The sequence below is a fragment of the Oncorhynchus keta genome, chromosome 5 (assembly GCF_023373465.1).
Source record: "Oncorhynchus keta strain PuntledgeMale-10-30-2019 chromosome 5, Oket_V2, whole genome shotgun sequence".
Taxonomy (NCBI): domain Eukaryota; kingdom Metazoa; phylum Chordata; class Actinopteri; order Salmoniformes; family Salmonidae; genus Oncorhynchus; species Oncorhynchus keta.
Genome location: NC_068425.1, coordinates 16069876 through 16084434, shown reverse-complemented (window position 1 = coordinate 16084434; position 14559 = coordinate 16069876). Strand labels below are relative to the sequence as shown.

Sequence of the window (14559 nt, the reverse complement as noted above, 5' to 3'; positions counted from 1 at the left end):
CGACATGGTGCTGTGCGTTATTATGCTGAAACATGAGGTGATGGCGGCGGACAATGGGCCTCGGGATCTCGTCAGGGTATCTCTGCATTCAAATTGCCATTGATAAAATGCAATTGTGTTCAGTGTCCATAGTTTATGCCTACTGGGACATAATCCCACCGCCACCATGGAGCATTCTGTCCACAACGTTGACATCCGCGCTCGTGCACACGACACCATACGGTGTCTGCCGTCTACCCGGTAGAGTTGAAACCGGGATTCATCCGTGAAGAGCACACTTCTCCAGCGTGCCAGTGGCCATCGAAGGTGAGCATTTGCCCTCTGAAGTCGGTTATGATGCTGAACTGCAGTCAGGTCAAGACCCTGGTGAGTACGAGCAGGCAGATGCGCTTCCCTGAGACGGTTTTGGACAGTTTGTGCAGGAATTATTCTGTTTTGCAAACCCATAGTTTCATGGGGCTGGCCGGGATGACCGGTCTCAGACGATCCCACATGTGAAGAAGCCGGATGTGGAGGTCCTGGGCTGACGTGGTTGCACGTGGTCTGCGGTTGTGAGGCCGGACGGACGGACTGCCAAATTCTCTAAAACAACGTTGGAGGTGGCTTATGGCAGTTAAATTAGCATTAAATTCTCTGGCCACAGCTCTGGTGGACATTACTGCAGTCAGCATGCTAATTGCACGCTCCCTCAAAACTTTAGGTATCTGCGGCATTGTGTTGTGTTACAAAATTGCACATTTTAGAGTGGCCTTTTAATGTCCCCAGCACAAGGTGCACTTGTGCAATGATCATGCGGTTTAATCAGCTTCTTGATATGCCACACCTGTCAGGTGAATGGATTATCTTGGCAAAGGAGAAAAGCTCACTAACAGGGATGTAAACACATTTGTGCATAACATTTGAGAAAAAAAGCTTTTTTGTACGTTTAGAACATTTCTGGGATCTTTTATTTCAGTTCATGAAACCTGGGACCAACACTTTATATGTTGTGTTTATATTTGTTCAGTATACAGTTGAAGTCGGAAGTTTACATACTTTTAGGTTGGAGTCATTGAAACTAGTTTTTCAACCACTCCACACATTTCTTGTTAACAAACTAGAGTTTTGGCAAGTTGGTAAGGACATCTACTTTGTGCATGACACAAGTCATTTTCCAACAATTGTTTACAGACAGATTATTTCACTTATAATTCACTGTATCACAATTCCAGTGGGTCAGAAGTTTACATACACTAAGTTGACTGTGCCTTTAAACAGCTTGGACAATTCCAGAAAATGTCATGGCTTTAGAAGCTTCTGATAGGCTAATTGGCATCATTTGAGTCAATTGGAGGTGTACCTGTGGATGTATTTCAAGGCCTACCATCAAACTCAGTGCCTCTTTGCTTGACATTATGGAAAATCAAAATAATTCAGCCAAGACCTCAGAAAAAAATTGTAGACCTCTACAAGTCTGGTTCATTCTTGGGAGCAATTTGCAAACGTCTCAAGGTACCACGTTCATCTGTACAAACAATAGTATGCAAGTATAAACACCACAGGACCACGCAGCCGTCATACAGCTCAGGTAGGAGACGCGTTCTGTCTCCTAGAGATGACAGTGTTTTGGTGCAAAAAATGCAAATCAATCCCAAAACAACAGCAAATGACCTTGTGAAGATGCTGGAGGAAACCGGTACAAAAGTATCTATAGCCACAGTAAAACAAGTCCTATATCGACATAACCTGAAAGGCCGCTCAGCAAGGAAGAAGCCACTGCTCCAAAACCGCCATAAATAAGCCAGACTACGGTTTGCAACCGCACATGAGGACAAAGATCGTACTTTTTGGAGAAATGTCCTCTGGTCTGATGAAACTAAAATAGAACTGTTTGGCCATAATGACCATTCTTATGTTTGGAGGAAAAATGCTTGCAAGCTGAAGAACACCATGCCAACCGTGACGCACGGGGGTGGCAACATCATGTTGTGGGGGTGTTTTGCTGCAGGAGGGAATGGTGCACTTCACAAAATAGATGGCATCATGAAGGAGGAAAATTATTTTGATATATTGAAGCAACATCAATACTTCAGTCAGGAAGTTAAAGCTTGGTCACAAATGGGTCTTCCAAATGGACAAATGACCCCAAGCATACTTCCAGAGTTGTGGCAAAATGGCTTAAGAACAACATAGTCAAGCTATTCACAAAGCCCTGACCTCAATCATATAGAAAATTTGTGGGCAGAACTGAAAAAGCATGTGCGAGCAAGGAGGCATACAAACCTGACTCAGTGACTGACACAAGCTCTGTCAGGAGGAATGGGCCAAAATTCACCCAACTTATTTTGGGAAGCTTGTGGAAGGCTTCCCAAACTGTTTGACCCAAGTTAAACAATTTAAAGGCAATGCTACCAAATACTAATTGAGTGTATGTAAACTTCTGACCCACTGGGAATGTGATGAAAGAAATAAAAGCTGAAATAAATAATTCTCTACTATTATTCTGACATTTCACATTTTTAAAATAAAGTGGTGATCCTAACTTTTACTAGGATTAAATGTCAGGGATTGTAAAAAACTAAGTTTAAATGTATTTGGCTAAGGTGTATGTAAACTTCCGACTTCAACTGTGTTTATATATCTTTAGGCATTGTGATATCATACAGAAAGAGTACATATATGATATTGTGTTTAGACAAAGACTTCAGCCACCCAAACCATGGATGGCCTCTCTGCTACCTTCCAGCAAGCGGTATCAGAGAATCTGGTCTTGGACCAACAGGCTGAGACAGCTTCTACAGTGCCTTCGGAAAGTATTCAGACCCCTTGACCTTTTCCACATTTTGTTACGTTACGGCCTTATATTGAAATTGAATCAATATTTTTTTCTCAGCAATCTACACACAATACCACACAATGACAAAGCAAAAACAGTTTAGACATTTTTGATAATTTATTAAAAATAAAAAACAGAAATACCTTATTTACATATGTATTCAGCCCCTTTGCTATGGACTGAAATTGAACAGGTGCATCCTGTTTCCACTGATCATCCTTGAGATGTTTCTACAACTTGATTGTTGTCCATCTGTGGTAAGTTCAATTGATTGATTTGGTAAAAAACGCATCTGTCTATATAATGTCCCACAGTTGACAGTGCATGTCAGAGCAAAAACCAAGGCATGAGGTCAAAGGAATTCTGTAACGCAACAAAACGTGGAAAAAGGGGTCTGAATACTTTCCGAAGGCACAAGCATACTGATGCCCCAAGAATAAGACAGTTGAATAGTTATCCAATGGTTACCCCAACTATCTGCACGGCACTATTTTGCACTCTCACGTGACTTGATCCTGACACTCTCACACAAACACACATACACACGCATACTGACGCCACACAAACACACATGTACACATACACTACAAAAAAAGGTGCTAAGTAGAACCATATAGAGTTCAGTTTGTCCCTATAGAGTTCTTCAAAGAAACCCGTGTAGGGTTCTACCTACAGTGCCTTGCGAAAGTATTCGGCCCCCTTGAACTTTGACCTTTTGCCACATTTCAGGCTTCAAACATAAAGATATAAAACTATTTTTTTGTGAAGAATCAACAACAAGTGGGACACAATCATGAAGTGGAACGACATTTATTGGATATTTAAAACTTTTTTAACAAATCAAAAACTGAAAAATTGGGCGTGCCTAATTATTCAGCCCCCTTAAGTTAATACTTTGTAGCGCCACCTTTTGCTGCGATTACAGCTGTAAGTCGCTTGGGGTATGTCTCTTATCAGTTTTGCACATCGAGAGACTGAATTTTTTTCCCCATTCCTCCTTGCAAAACAGCTCGAGCTCAGTGAGGTTGGATGGAGAGCATTTGTGAACAGCAGTTTTCAGTTCTTTCCACAGATTCTCGATTGGATTCAGGTCTGGACTTTGACTTGGCCATTCTAACACCTGGATATGTTTATTTTTGAACCATTCCATTGTAGATTTTGCTTTATGTTTTGGATCATTGTCTTGTTGGAAGACAAATCTCCGTCCCAGTCTCAGGTCTTTTGCAGACTCCATCAGGTTTTCTTCCAGAATGGTCCTGTATTTGGCTCCATCCATCTTCCCATCAATTTTAACCATCTTCCCTGTCCCTGCTGAAGAAAAGCAGGCCCAAACCATGATGCTGCCACCACCATGTTTGACAGTGGGGATGGTGTGTTCAGGGTGATGAGCTGTGTTGCTTTTACGCCAAACATAACGTTTTGCATTGTTGCCAAAAAGTTCAATTTTGGTTTCATCTGACCAGAGCACCTTCTTCCACATGTTTGGTGTGTCTCCCAGGTGGCTTGTGGCAAACTTTAAACAACACTTTTTATGGATATCTTTAAGAAATGGCTTTCTTCTTGCCACTCTTCCATAAAGGCCAGATTTGTGCAATATACGACTGATTGTTGTCCTATGGACAGTCTCCCACCTCAGCTGTAGATCTCTGCAGTTCATCCAGAGTGATCATGGGCCTCTTGGCTGCATCTCTGATCAGTCTTCTCCTTGTATGAGCTGAAAGTTGAGGGACGGCCAGGTCTTGGTAGATTTGCAGTGGTCTGATACTCCTTCCATTTCAATATTATCGCTTGCACAGTGCTCCTTGGGATGTTTAAAGCTCGGGAAATCTTTTTGTATCCAAATCCAGCTTTAAACTTCTTCACACCAGTATCTCGGACCTGCCTGGTGTGTTCCTTGTTCTTCATGATGCTCTCTGCGCTTTTAACGGACCTCTGAGACTATCACAGTGCAGGTGCATTTATACGGAGACACACAGGTGGATTGTATTTATCATCATTAGTCATTTAGGTCAACATTAGATCATTCAGAGATCCTCACTGAACTTCTGGAGAGAGTTTGCTGCACTGAAAGTAAAGGGGCTGAATAATTTTGCTCGCCCAATTTTTCAGTTTTTGATTTGTTAAAAAAGTTTGAAATATCAAATAAATGTCATTCCACTTCATGATTGTGTCCCACTTGTTGTTGATTCTTCACAAAAAAATAGTTTTATATCTTTATGTTTGAAGCCTGAAATGTGGCAAAAGGTCGCAAAGTTCAAGGGGGCCGAATACTTTCGCAAGGCACTGTATATCCAACAAGTGGAATTGTTAAATCACCCGCAATCTGCATTCAGAATGACTGTCAGTCATAGGTTATGGAAGATTGAGATAGTATTCAATCATCTAAACTGGAACAGCCATCTCAGTAATAGGTGCAATAAATCCAATAACTAACAGATTGGATTATTTTAGAAAACTGTTATTTATCTTTGTGTAGCATGAAATTAATCAACCAATCAATGTACATGCGAAAACACAGATAATACAGTAAAACAAACCATTCTTAATCTCCCTACAATAGAGCATACTGGGAAATATTATGTATGGTTTTATGTAGAACCCTTCTTGCCTTCCAAAGACTCATCAAATCACCCTTTCTTCCCAAAATGGTTCTCAGGATGTTAAATGTTCTAGGTAGAACCCTTTGCCTTACAAAATAATCATTGTCTTCCAAATAGGGTTCTTTAGATCAAAACGGTTCTTGGTAGAACCCTATCCCTCCGCAAATAACCCCTTTGTAAACCTTTTTTCAAAGAGTGTACACTCACAATCATATACGCTGCTACTACTTTGTTTTTATACTCTTATTATTATCTATCCTGATGCCTAGTGACTTTAACCCTACCTACATGTACAGTGCATTCAGAAAGTATTCACACCCACTGATATACACACACAATACCCCATAATGTCAAAGTGGAATTATGTTTTTATACATTTTTACAAATTAGGAAAAATCGAAAAGCTGAAGTCGCTTCAATATAAGTATTCAACCCCTTTGTTATGGGAAGCCTAAATAAGTTCAGGAGTACAAATGTGCTTAACAAGTCACATAATAAGTCGCATGGACTCGGTGTGCTGGTGTTTAACAAGATTTGTTTAATGACTACTTCATCTCTGTAACCCACACATACAATTATCTGGGTCCCCCAGTCGAGCAGTGAATTTCAAGCACAGATTCAACCACAAAGATCATGTACATTAGGTTTTCCAATACCACACAAAGAAGGGCACCTAAATGAGTAAAAAATAAAAAAAGCAGACATTGAATATCCCTTTGAGCATGGTGAAGTTATTAATTACAGTTTTGATGGTGTATTAATACACCCAGTCACCACAAAGATACTGGCGTCCTTCCCAGCTCAGTTTCCGAAGAGGACGGAAACTGCTCAGGGATTTCTCCATGTGGCCAATGGGGATTTTAAAACAGAGTTTAATGGCTGTGATGGGAGAAAACTGAAGATGTATCAACAATATTGTAGTTACTCCTCAATACTAACCTAAACAACAGAGTGAAAAGAAGGAAGCCTGTACAGAATACACATATTCCAAAACATGCATCCTGTTTGCAATAAGGCAATAAAGTAATACTGCAAAAGATGTGGCAAAGAAATTAACTTTTTGTCCTGAATGCAAAGCATCACTGACTAACACTCTTATTTTCAAGCATGAAGTTGGTTGCATCATATTATGGGTATGGTTGTCATTGGCAAGGACTAAGTAGTTTTAAAAAAACACAAAAAAACAGAATAGAGCTAAGCACAGGCAAAATCCTAGAGGAAAACCTGGTTCAGTTGGCTTTCCAACAGACACTGGGAGACAAATTCACCTTTCAGCCGCACAATAGCCTAAACGCTAGGCCAATTATACACTGGAATTGCTTACCAAGACGGCATTCAATGTTTCTGAGTGTCCTAGTTAAAGTTGGCTTAAATTGGCAAAAAAAAAAAGAAATCTATGGTAAGACTTGAAAATGGCTGTCTAGCAAAGACCAATAACCAGAGCTTGAAGAATTGTAAAAATAATAAAGGGCAAATATTGTACAATCCAGGTGTACAAAGCTCTTAAACTTACCCAGAAAGACTCACAGTTGTAATCACTGCCAAAGGTGATTCTAACATGTATTGACTCAAGGGGTTGAATACTTAGTGTTTTATTTTCCATTTAATTCAAAATAAAAATGATAATTTTTCTTCCAATTTGACATTAGACTATTTTGTTTAGATTGTTGCCAAAAAAATGACAATTCAATTCATATAAATCCTACTTTGTCAAGGGGTTTGAATATTTTCTGAAGGCACTGTATATACTTACCTCAACTACCTCGTATCCCTGCAAATTGATATGGTATATTGGTACTCCCTGTATTTAGCTTCATTCTTGTGTGTTATTTCTCTTGTGTTTTTATCTTCTTGTTTTACTCTGCATCGGTGGGAAAGAGCTTGTTCGTAAAGCATATCACTCTAGACCTGTTGTTGTATTTGACACGTGACAAATACAATTGTATTTGTTTCGTTGCCACAAAACGAGGAGATTTATCCTATTTAATGAGAAATACAATGCTCAGGAGAGAGCGCACACACACACACACACACACACACACACACACACACACACACACACACACACACACACACACACACACACACACACACACACACACACACACACACACACACACGCGCGCACACACGCGCGCACACACACACACAAACCCACATTGCCTGTAACACCATACACAGCTCTGAATTGAAAATGAGGATAAATAATTGATAAGGAATGCCTTGTAACTGCTTAAAGAATTTGCAGACAAATCACGTCCCATGCTCTATTCAGTGCTAGACAATATACAATTCTTAAACAGCATATACTATATAGGCCTTATGTAAAGTGTTATTTTATCTTAGATAATTCTTTGAAACAGGTTAATTGGGCTGCTATCATTAAAATAAACAGAATGAAATTGTAAACAATTAAAACAGAGAAAAGGCAAATGGCCCAAAATGGCTAGAAAAGTTGAGCAAATACAGTATAAAATACTGGATTTCCCAAGTCTATGGCTAGGAGTGTTTCCTGACTATGTGGTCTGAACAGGAAAATCTCTTGCCATGGTGTTTTACTGGTGCCCAGAATTTTTCCTGGTTAGGTCACATGGTCAGGAAATGTTTCTGCATTTGTAACATTTATTCAGTACACCTTTTGCTTGTGACATGGTTATGTAGAAGCTTTCATCACCAGAAGAGCACCCATCATATTCAGATTCCTAGCTTGATGTTAGATCTGATGGAATGCTTTTGGTATCAAAACACGTTATGGTTGTATCTGTGATTACATTTAGCTAATTTCAAGAAGTGTTGGTTCTTTGAGATCTTTGGGTACTCAAGTGAATCTGATGATGATGATGTCATAAAAGAGGTCCTCGTTATCTCCACTGCAGAGGTCAGTAAATGGCGGAGCCTGCTGAATTTCCATTCAGCCCATTGCCATTAGCTCTGTAGAAGAATTACAGTTGTGCAGCCTTAAAAGTTACACTTTTCAATCTTTCCTTGTCTTACTTTGCAATGTCAAACATATTCAAAAAACAGTCTCTCTGCTGATAATGTATTATTTCCACATTCAAATCAAGTCTTGAGAGTCAGGATCCAATATTTAGTATTTATCCTGTTGTATTGTACAGCATGTTCATCTTTTTCCTACTTCAGAAGCCACTGGTTTACTGGAAAGAGAACAAAGAGATGTGGAGGTTAGCATAAACTGCTTGAACTGGAAACAAAGTCAATGCTTGAGACATTGAACCTGTTCATTTTGAGGGACGAGGCATTTCTCTATAGACATCTCAGAACTATAGAAGACAGAAAACATACACTCAGTGGGCAGCTTATTAGGTACACCCATCTAGTACTGGGTCGGACCCCCCTTTGCATCCAGAACAGCCTGAATTCCCCAAGGCATGGAAACATCGCTCAATTGGTATCAAGGGACCTAATGTGTGCCAGGAAAATCTTCCCCACACCATACACCACCGCCACCAACCTGTATCGTTGACACCAGGCAGGATGGGGCCATGGACTAATGCTGCTTACGCCAAAGCCTGACTCTGACATCAGCATGACGCAACAGGAACTGGGATTTGTCAGACCAGGCAAAGTTTTTCCACTCCTCAATTGTCCAGTGTTTGTGATTGCATGCCCACTGGAGCCATTTCTTCTTGTTTTTAGCTGATTGTAGTAGAACCCAGTGTGGTTGTCTGCTGCAATGCCTTTCTGCACACAACTGTTGTACTGTAACATTATTTACTTATTTGTGGCCAGCTTGTTAGCTTGCACGATTCTTGCCATTATCCTTCGACCTCTCTCATCAACAAGCTATTTTCACCCACAGGACTGCCACTGACTGGATGTTTTTTGTGTGTTGCACCGTTCAAATCAAATCAAAATGTATTTGTCACATACACATGGTTAGCAGATGTTAATGCGAGTGTAGCGAAATGCTTGTGCTTCTAGTTCCGACAATGCAGTAATAACCAACAACTAATCTAGCTAAAAATTCCAAAACTACTACCATATAGACACAAGTGTAAGGGGATAAGAATATGTACATAAAGATATATGAGTGAGTGATGGTACAGAGCGGCATAGGCAAGATACAGTAGATGGTATTGAGTGCAGTATATACATATGAGAGGAGTATGTAAACAAAGTGGCATAGTTAAAGTGGCTAGTGATACATGTATTACATAAAGATACAGTAGATGATATAGAGTACAGTATATACATATGAGATGAATAATGTAGGGTATGTAAACATTATATTAGGTAGCATTGTTTAAAGTGGCTAGTGATATATTTTACATCATTTCCCATCAATTCCCATTATTAAAGTGGCTGGAGTTGAGTCAGTGTGTTGGCAGCAGCCACTCAATGTTAGTGGTGGCTGTTTAACAGTCTGATGGCCTTGAGATAGAGTCTGTTTTTCCAGTCTCTCGGTCCCAGCTTTGATGCACCTGTACTGACCTCACCTTCTGGATGATAGCCGGGTGAACAGGCAGTGGCTCGGGTGGTTGTTGTCCTTGATGATCTTTATGGCCTTCCTGTGACATCGGGTAGTGTAGGTGTCCTGGAGGGCAGGTAGTTTGCCCCCGGTGATGCGTTGTGCAGACCTCACTACCCTCTGGAGAGCCTTACGGTTGTGGGCGGGTGGTGATACAGCCCGACAGGATGCTCTCGATTGTGCATCTGTAGAAGTTTATGAGTGCTTTTGGTGACAAGCCAAATTTCTTCAGCCTCCTGAGGTTGAAGAGGCGCTGCTGCGCCTTCTTCACGATGCTGTCTGTGTGGGTGGACCAATTCAGTTTGTCTGTGATGTGTACGCCGAGGAACCTAAAACTTACTACCCTCTCCACTACTGTCCCATCAATGTGGATAGGGGGGTGTTCCCTCTGCTGTTTCCTGAAGTCCCCAATCATCTCCTTAGTTTTGTTGACGTTGAGTGTGAGGTTATTTTCCTGACACCACACTCCGAGGGCCCTCACCTCCTCCCTGTAGGCCGTCTCGTCGTTGTTGGTAATCAAGCCTACCACTGTTGTGTCGTCCGCAAACATGATGATTGAGTTGGAGGCGTGCGTGGCCACGCAGTCGTGGGTGAACAGGGAGTACAGGAGAGGGCTCAGAACGCACCCTTGTGGGGCACCAGTGTTGAGGATCAGCGGGGTGGAAATGTTGTTGCCTACCCTCACCACCTGGGGGCGGCCCGTCAGGAAGTCCAGTACCCAGTTGCACAGGGCGGGGTCGAGACCCAGGGTCTCGAGCTTGATGACGAGCTTGGAGGGCACTATGGTGTTAAATGCCAAGCTGTAGTCGATTCTCGTTAAACCCTAGACACGATCAAGCATGAAAAGCCCAGGAGGCCGGATGTTTCTGAGATACTGGAACCGGCGCACCTGGCACCGACGATCATACCACACTCAGTCGCTTAGGTCACTGGTTTTGCCCATTCTAACGTTCAATCAAACATTAACTGAATGCCTTGATGCCACGGTCTGTAGGAGTGAACCATTTTCGTGAATGGGGTAGTGTACCTAATATACTGGTCACTGAGTGTATATTGAATTTCTAAAAACACAAACAGTTTCAGAATACAGTATGTGCAGTTTATATTACTATGACAACCTTCTTCCTCACAGTCTGTTTTTACCAATACCTGAATTTTACCGGAAATTTTAAAGTAACTGTGTTGATTGAATAAAGATCCTAAACACATGCGTTCAGACATACCTCGATACTGGGGCCTCAGGGCACGGTTGTTGGGGCAGTCCCGGCCCTGCTTGCTGAAGTTGATGTTGGTGCGGATACAGCGCTGTAGGAGAGGCTGGGCGGGCCGCGTGTTGTCACTCATACTGAGGAATATCTTATATGGCTCATTCTGGCTTAGCAGTCGCAGAGAATGCATCTAAAGAGACGGAGAGAGAGAAAGTTGGACAGATAAGGTTTATGGTAGAGAATCTACAGTCTCAAATACGGCCAATTATCAAGTAACTTCTGGCAAACATGAGTTAATGTTATTATTGAGTCTATGATCGAGGGTGAGTTACCTGCATCTGCGTGACGTACACAGGTTTGTTCATGAGGATCCAGGTGGCTGTCTCGAAGCAGGGCGGGATAGTCATGGAGCCCTCGTATGTTATAAAACGTGTAGTGTCTGGATATAGATCTGCTATGTTGAGCCCCATGAGTAAAAATGCGTCATCTGGAGGTGGACCAAAACAGAGGTAATCAGATTCATACTGTACCATCCTCAACACTTTATACACTGTATTACAGAATAATAATAATAACACATTTCATTTGTATAGCGCTTTTCATTACAGTGTTATCCCAAAGCTCTACATAGGCAAAAAAGAATGATAATAAAATAAAAACTACAGTAACAACAAATCAAGGCAGGAAATAGCAATAGTAGGCTAGTTGCTAAAAGGACTTTCCAGATTAGGACTATAAGAAAGACAGTCTGTAGAAATGTGTTTAAAAACCTGTTTTAAAAGCTCTGTTTGATGGAGCGGTTCTCAAATGGTCAGGGAGAGTATTCCATAGGCGAGGGAGCAGAAGGCTCGGTCCCCCATAGTATTGAGACGTGTCTTGGGATCCTGAAGCAGTGGTGAGTTCCTGGAGTGGAGAGTGCGAGGTGGCTCATTGATATAAATTATATTGTTGATGTAGGTGGGACTCAATCCATTCAAGGCTTTAAACACTAGGAGGAGGATTTTAAAGTCAATCTTATTGTTGACCGGTACCCAGTGGAGTTCAGCAAGGATGGGGGTGATGTGGGCTGACTTCTTGGTCCTGGCAGGACTCTTCTGGAGAAGTTGTGGCCTCTGAAGTGATTTGGTTGAAAGGCCCCCGAACAGAGCATTGCCATAGTCGATCTGGGAGAAGATGAAGGCGTGGACGAGTTTCTCTGCATCTGGCTGGGAGAGCGATGGTTTGAGCCAGGCAATGTTTCTTAGATGGAAAAATTATGTTTTGCAGATACGTTTTATATGGGCATCAAAGGACGAAAAGGATCAAACTTAACTTCCAGGTTAGAGATGACAGAGGACAGATGGATGACTTGACCGTCACTAGTAGGGCAGATGTTTCCAGCACTAGTGACCTGCCTGTGTGTCCCAATAAGCATAGCCTCAGTCTTGCTGCTGTTCAGCAGTTCTCTTTCATCCATGCCCTGATGTCATGTAGGCAGCTGCCAAGTTTTGCTAGGCCTGAGATGGTGTCCGGATTGATGTAAATATACACTTGGGTATCGTCAGTGCAGCAGTGGAAGTTGATGTTATAGACTCTGAGGATTTGGGTGAGAAGGAGCATGTAGATTAGGAACAGAATAGGATGCAAAACGGACTCCTGTGGGATGTCGCATGTGACTGTAGACTCCACCGATCTAGACTCTCCATTCGGGATAGATTGCTTCCTATTGGAGAGGTAAGAGGAGAACCAGTTCAGAGCAGTTCCAGAGACCGAAGTGTGTTCTCTGATGCTGCAGGAGGATGTTGTGGTCAGCAGTGTCAAAAGTGCACTGAGATCTAGTGGGAGGCTAGGTGATCCAGATTCTGTAGCCATAAGTAGGTTATTGGTAACTTTCACCATAGCTGTTTCGGTGCTGTGCAAGGACTGGAAACCTCACTGGAAAAATGTGTTCAGCCAATTGGAAAACAGATGGGATTGAAGCTGGTTTGCAATCCCTTTTTCCAGTACTTTTGATAGGAAGAAGTTGGAGATGGGCCTGTAGTTGGATAAGAGGTCAAGGTTGGGTGTCTTCAGTAAGGGGGTGACTGCATCTGTTTTGACGAATGATAGTACCTCCCCGGTCAGCAGGGACTTGTAATACAGTATAACATCCAATTATTATAATAATGGGATACAAATAAAATGATGATTAGTGATTTATTTAATGTAATTTGTTTAACTTAATTTAATTAATGAAAATGGAATGACAAAACAGACTAAATGAAGAGCATAAAACTGAAAGAAAAGAGAGTTTGGGTAGAGGCTGTTAATACTAACTATAGCAATGTTACATAATTGTTGTCTTTAAAGGAATGCCAATTTTCGATCAGCTTAGAACATTCTGAAAGTGCCACAGAGTTATTTCTGTCAGTTAGAAACAGGAGATGACTCAAACATCTCTCAGGGTTGGGGGCAGTTTCTATTGTTACACATCTTATCCATTGAACCAGGAGGATCACATTGGTAATGTAGCTGGTTAATTCAGAAGTTGGAATGAATTTCACTCAATCTCTGATTAAGTCAATCTCTGGCAACCGTCCAATTAGCCAAATTAATTCAATTGCTAGATATTCTTTTTTTATGGCGGATCCAGAAATGGAGCTGACTACTATTCTATCTGTGACTACTGTAGATTTGACAACGTGTGTGCATAAACCCACACATCTTAAATGCCTGAGGGTGCTTACGTTTGTATGTTATTCTCGTGATGGTGTCTCTGTTCAGCATGCGATTCAGGAATACATTTGGAGACTCGGATATCTGAGAGGGAAGAGATTTAAAAGAACATGAAATATTCAGCATCCGCAGCACAGTCCCATGGGATTCTGAATATAAAGACCACTGTCACTACAATAGAACACCACAGAGAAGGAGATTGTCTGCATCAAGCACAAACAGACCTTTATGAATATGGACACAATAGCTACGCCATTGGGGCTCTTGGCTGCCTCACTGTAGTTGGCATAGAGTTCCTGGTTGTAGTGTATAAGTTGCACCTGTAAGTGAGGCGAGATAAAGACAAAACAAACAGTGAGTCCTTCCTTTCCTGGTGTTAGACCATGTGAGATAGAAAGGTGAATTTGTCTTGCACATGAAAGCATTATGTCAGATTAAACTAATCTTATCCATCCAACCCTCACTCGAAGACAAACTCAAGAAATTCAGGAATATTTTACTTTGACACTTGTCTGCTCAGTAGAGTTCCAATTTAGAACAGGATTCAGCTCTAATTATCTGGGCAGCCGCTTACTTTTGGCAACATATCTTCCTCACTTAAAAATGGTGATTAAGGACTGGAAAGCGTTTGCCAATTCTCAGTTAAATCGTGACAGACAAACTCAGTTTGGCACCTGATAAGTTTACTGTTTTTTACTTTCCATTATAATATCGCTCTCCTCCACTGAAAAAACCCACTGCCACTAAAAACTC

At 41.5% G+C, this 14559-nt stretch overlaps 1 protein-coding gene across 1 annotated transcript in view; it reads right to left on the bottom strand.

Moving 5' to 3' along the window:
* Positions 1-5933: 5933 nt before the first annotated feature.
* LOC118384562 (carbonic anhydrase-related protein 10-like) overlaps positions 5934-14559 on the bottom strand; it is a 31153-nt gene continuing 22527 nt past the window's right edge. The window contains exons 5-9 of the mRNA XM_035771185.2: positions 14031-14126; positions 13818-13890; positions 11445-11599; positions 11128-11302; positions 5934-8570 (exon numbers count right to left, since the gene is read on the bottom strand). Of these exons, the coding sequence (XP_035627078.2) occupies positions 8548-8570; positions 11128-11302; positions 11445-11599; positions 13818-13890; positions 14031-14126 (522 nt within the window). The 3' untranslated portion in view covers positions 5934-8547. The remainder of the gene's footprint in view (positions 8571-11127; positions 11303-11444; positions 11600-13817; positions 13891-14030; positions 14127-14559) is intronic.